General features: G+C 35.5%; 1 protein-coding gene across 1 annotated transcript; it reads left to right on the forward strand.

Annotated features, from left to right (window-relative positions):
- The first annotated feature begins 1,098 nt into the window (after nt 1-1,098).
- On the forward strand, nt 1,099-2,137 carry LOC116887350 (olfactory receptor 2B11-like). Its single transcript, XM_032888944.1, has one exon. It carries the CDS (start codon nt 1,099-1,101, stop codon nt 2,035-2,037), a length of 939 nt encoding a protein of 312 aa, XP_032744835.1. The 3' UTR covers nt 2,038-2,137.
- Nucleotides 2,138-5,110: the final 2,973 nt, after the last annotated feature.

A 5,110-nucleotide genomic window follows, 5' to 3' on the forward strand; every position in this document is an offset into this window, starting at 1 on the left:
TACTGACAAAAGCTCTTGGAGTTAAAATATATTTACAATATCAATGTGAATAAGAAAAAAAAATCAATGTGTCCCAGATTGTTGCTCTAATTTTTACAATGAAAGAGAACATTGAACTTAGTTGGTAAATAAATACACTAGAAGATGAATAAGTTAATAATAATTTATCACAAATTATCTAATGTCAAAACTTCCACTAAATATTTATACAATAAAGCACATATATGACTCAAAAGAATAACACTGCAACAGTGGCTTAACTCATTTGGCTTATAAATGGGGAATTTTGAGAACTATACAAATATGAAGAAAAACTGTTAATAGTGTTAAAAGTTCTTGCTCAATCTCAAGTACATAAAGGAGGTTTGTATATATCTCAAATATATTCATTTCATATGCAGAAGTTTTGACATTTTGGACCAGAATATAGAAATGGACCAGCCAGTTTTCCATACTAAGATCTCAGAGCTCTTTATCTAACTTCTCTGACTGATTCCTGGAAATAATTCTATGATGTTTCAGTAATGCGTTTATCACTGCTCTTAAAATACCTCCTCACCTTTATGTCACATGTATATTCAAATAATTCAAAACAACCTTTCACATGTTGTATCAGAAATAGTAGTTAATCCTGAGCTGTTACAATAATTTGTGTGCATGTAGGAATATATTTGTATATGAATGGTTGTGCATTCATGTTTCTGTTCTGTGTATGTGTTGTGCATCTAAAATCCAGACACTATGTCAAATTTTTCTATATTTGATTTCTCCTTTATGTTTGGAGACTGTGCCTATAAGTAAACTTGGTGTTTATCAGTTCAGATTTGCAAGCTGTTTAGCCAACTCCAGAAAAATAACACTTTATTTTTTAACTAGAGTTTGGATTATTGAAATGTGTATCGCTTGCCACATTTTTACCTAATTACTGAAGATAAAACAAAGGTCTTCAATATGGACTGAGTTGTTTCCTAACCATCACCATGACATTTCGAATGTGGAATGCCAATCCTGTGTTCCATGGTCCTAACCAATGAATTGGGAGGCTCTTCTAACTAACTCTTAATACTTCTTTACTACAGAAGAGTGAGATTGCAGAGAATGACACTGATCAATACAAGTCGCCCAGAAGAGTTTATTCTACTTGGTTTTGCAGACCATCCTTGGCTGGAACTTCCTCTCTTTATTATTCTTCTTGTAACATACCCCACAGCCTTGATTGGAAACATTGCCATCATTCTGGTGTCCACATTAGACCCCTGTCTCCACAGCCCCATGTATTTCTTCCTCACCAACCTCTCCTTTCTGGACATGTGCTACACCACAAGCATTGTGCCTCAGATGCTAACTAACCTTGGGGGCTCCACAAAGACCATCAGCTACATGAGTTGTGCAATTCAGCTCTATTTCTACCACACAATGGGGGATGCAGAGTGTGTTCTCCTGGCTCTTATTTCCTTTGACCGATATGTAGCCATCTGCAGACCTCTACACTATACCCTCATAATGAATCAGCGTAACTGTCTCCTGTTAGTGTCCATTGTGTGGCTGACTGGAATTTCCTTTGCTATCACAGAGGCCAGTGTGACTCTGCAGTTGCCTCTATGTGGCCACAATAAACTGGATCACTTGGTGTGTGAGATTCCAGTTCTCATAAAAATTGCTTGTGGTGAAAAAGAAACAAATGAGCTTGCTCTGACTGTGGTATCCATTTTTCTTATAGCTGTTCCTCTGTGTTTAATTCTTGCCTCCTATGCTAGTATTGGACATGCTGTCTTTAAAATCAAATCTTCAGAGGGAAGGAAAAAGGCCTTTGGGACATGTTCCTCTCACCTCATTGTAGTTCTCTTGTTCTATGGTCCAGCCATTAGCATGTATCTTCAGCCTCCCTCCTCTATTACAAAAGACCAACCCAAGTTCATGGCTCTCTTGTATGGAGTAGTAACTCCTACACTGAACCCCTTCATCTATACTCTGAGGAACAAGGATGTAAAGGGGGCATTAGGTAATCTATTCAGGAATATTTTTATGTCAAAGTGAATACTTTTGGATGTTTTATAAAATAATATACAAATTAGAGACTTTTTCTACAACTCATTCCCTGTACAAAACTCATCTTTCTTTTTATTTTTACATGTTCTTATAAGTCATGTCTCTTTCCTTGTGTTTCTTCTAATCATGCTAGACAATGGTTAATCTTCAATAGCATTAAACAATATGCATACTCTGCCTAGAAAAAAGTTAAAATTCATTGTTTTGGTACATTTAGAAATAGTTTCTTCATTGAGTGCTAAAACAATCATTTAGTTTATAGTGCAATTATGTTGTTTCAAGCTAATTCTCATGAAAACTAAAGAACAAACATTCATCCGTTTTTAAAATTTTTCACTTGTGGAATAAATCCTTACATTTTTCTAATCTTGTGTTTTCTAATTCACTGTTAAGTAGGGACTGCTTTTTATAAACTATTTTGATAGTTTATAGACTTTATTTATAGGCATATTTTTAAAAATATCCTCTAAAGTTTTCTTAAACATAAATATGCATGTAATCTATATGAGGAATTGAGGAACATATCATCAAATACCAACAAGTGTATGGTAAAAGATGAAAACATTATTTTCTTAAAATATTTATATTGAATATCTTGATCAGGTAAATAGCAAAAAAAAAAATATAATGACAGCCTGGAAACATATGTATGCATGTACTTGTAGTTATATAGAATGCATTTTAAAGCATGAGAGTTAGTACTTTGTAATTTGGATTGAAAGAGAACTTATTTATTTCTACAATATGAGTTGTTATAAATATATAAATTTCACATAACGATGTTCAAAATATACATCAACATCATTTGAGAAATCTAGGACAGTTCCAGGACCAACATTGAGAATTTAACCTTTATCACTAAATCACTATAATAAATTGATAGCTTATGAAACTTTGTAATATTGGATTAGTTTATGAATAATTAAATATCATTCATAATAAAGAGATAAATATGAGTGAAAAATGTAAGATGTGTCAGTTTTCTTGACCTGGATGTTTAAATTTTTAACCAATCTTCATGGATTGCCCATAATGGTATCCTATCAGGATAAACCACTATATTTAGTATATGTCTGCCAGATCTGTTTCTAACAATTAATGTAGTTGTATTCTAACATTTATGATGAAGTCAGAAACCACTTTCTATATAATTCTTTAATTTTTTACTTCTTGTGCAAAGAAAATCAATTCATAATATTATATTTTTTGTCAATAAGAGACTGAGTTTAAAGCAAAATAACCAAAATATAATCACACTTGGGAGCTATATCTTCCACAGATACATCTTACAATCTCTTTCCTAGTAGAGTTTACACTTTTGGTGGTAACGTTTATAGGTGTAGGCATAATGTCACTGTGCACTGTGTGACAATTAAAATGCTAATTTCATTCTCATATATATCTGGGTGTAGTCCTTATTCAGAGATTCTCCTGTCTCAATCGTGTGAAAATATCAGCTTTTCATTTATTCCCTGATGAGTTAAAACATTTTTAAATAAATAACTCTTTATCGATATATTTAATCTTTTTTACAGACCAGTTTTTCTAACCCTCCCAGTATACCCTCTGACTGTTACACATTCCATATCCTTCTCCCCCATCTTCACAAGGATGTCTCTAACTGCCTGACCCTGCACCCCAGCAGATTTCCTCACTCCCTGGGGCATCCAGTCTCTTGAGGGTTAGGTTCATCTTCGCTAACTGAGACCAAACCCTGCTGCTAAGTGTTGGGAGCCTTATATCAGCTGGTGTATGCTGCCTGCTTGGCGGCCCAGTGTCTGAGAGATCTCAGGGTCCAGATTAGTTGAGACTGCTGGTCCTCCTACAGGGGAGTCATACTCAGCTTCTTCCAGCTTTTCCCTAATTCAAACACAGGGTCAGCAGCTTCTGTCCATTGCTTGTGTGTAAATATCTGCTTCCTACTCTTTTGGCTGCTTGTTGCCTCATTCGAAGAGGAGTCATGATGGCCACTTCTTGTGAGCACATCATAGCCTCAGTCATAACCTCAGGCTTTGGGGCCTCCCTTGAGCTGTATCCGAATTCGGGTCTGTTTCTAGACCTCCTTTTCCTCAGACTCCTCTCCATTTTTGTCCCTGCAGTTCTTTCAGACAGGAACAATTCTGGGTCAGCGTTTTTGACTGTGGAATGGCAATCCCATCCCTCACTTGATGCCCTGTCTTTCTCCTAGGGGTGGGCTCTACAAGTTCCCTCTCCCCACTGAATGTCACTTCATTTAAGATTCCTGTCTTTGAGTCCTGAGAGTCGTTCACCTCCTAGGTCTCTGGTACATTCTAGAAGGTCCTCCCAACCTCCTTCCTTCTGTAACTTTTTCTTTGTTATGGGCCATTGATCTGTCTACACAAACTTGTCAGTAAACTATTTTAAGGGTAGAACCACTGATATTTAACCAGTGCCCCTCCTCCTTATAAAAATTGAAACTCGATGTCTTTTATATCCTGTGTTTGGACCATTTGCACACCCTGGGATAGTTTTGATGACATCTATCAATACCTTCCCCAGAAACATCTACCATTTCACCCTTCATTTCATCATGGGCTGCCTCTTAGATTGCAGGAAACTGATCTAAGTAAATTACTGTTTTAAAAGATCACTTCTTCAAAAATGTATGACTATGTCAGCCACATAAGGCATTAACATTCCTGTTTGACCTTCCATTCCCATACATTTAACTCATCTCATGATTTATCTAAGATAACTTTTCAATACCTAGAATCTGTATACAAACCTTGTAAACTGGCCGTTCTACATTCTATGTGTTTTGTGATTTAATAATTACATCAGCTCCCATCTCCACCAAATTTTCTATTTCAATACCATTGCAATAATTGCAATTTTTAATTTTGGCTTCTGAACACTAGCAACAGTTTGTCAGCACACAGTTTCTAGTACTTCCAAGTCCCCAATTCTTCCTACATGAGTAGTTTTATCATTGATATAAGGAAACAGTAACAACTGAAAAAACATATCATCTCCATTAAATTGCTGTTCTCTTTGTACATAAGCTATAATTTTATTTCTCCCTTGAAGTCTTCACATATAA

Source organism: Rattus rattus, chromosome 18 (genome assembly GCF_011064425.1).
Source record: "Rattus rattus isolate New Zealand chromosome 18, Rrattus_CSIRO_v1, whole genome shotgun sequence".
In the NCBI taxonomy this organism is placed as follows: domain Eukaryota; kingdom Metazoa; phylum Chordata; class Mammalia; order Rodentia; family Muridae; genus Rattus; species Rattus rattus.

What these genes read in the sequence shown, in the direction of transcription:
- LOC116887350 (XM_032888944.1), top strand. Translation starts at nt 1,099, where the DNA reads ATGACACTGATCAATACAAGTCGCCCAGAAGAGTTTATTCTACTTGGT.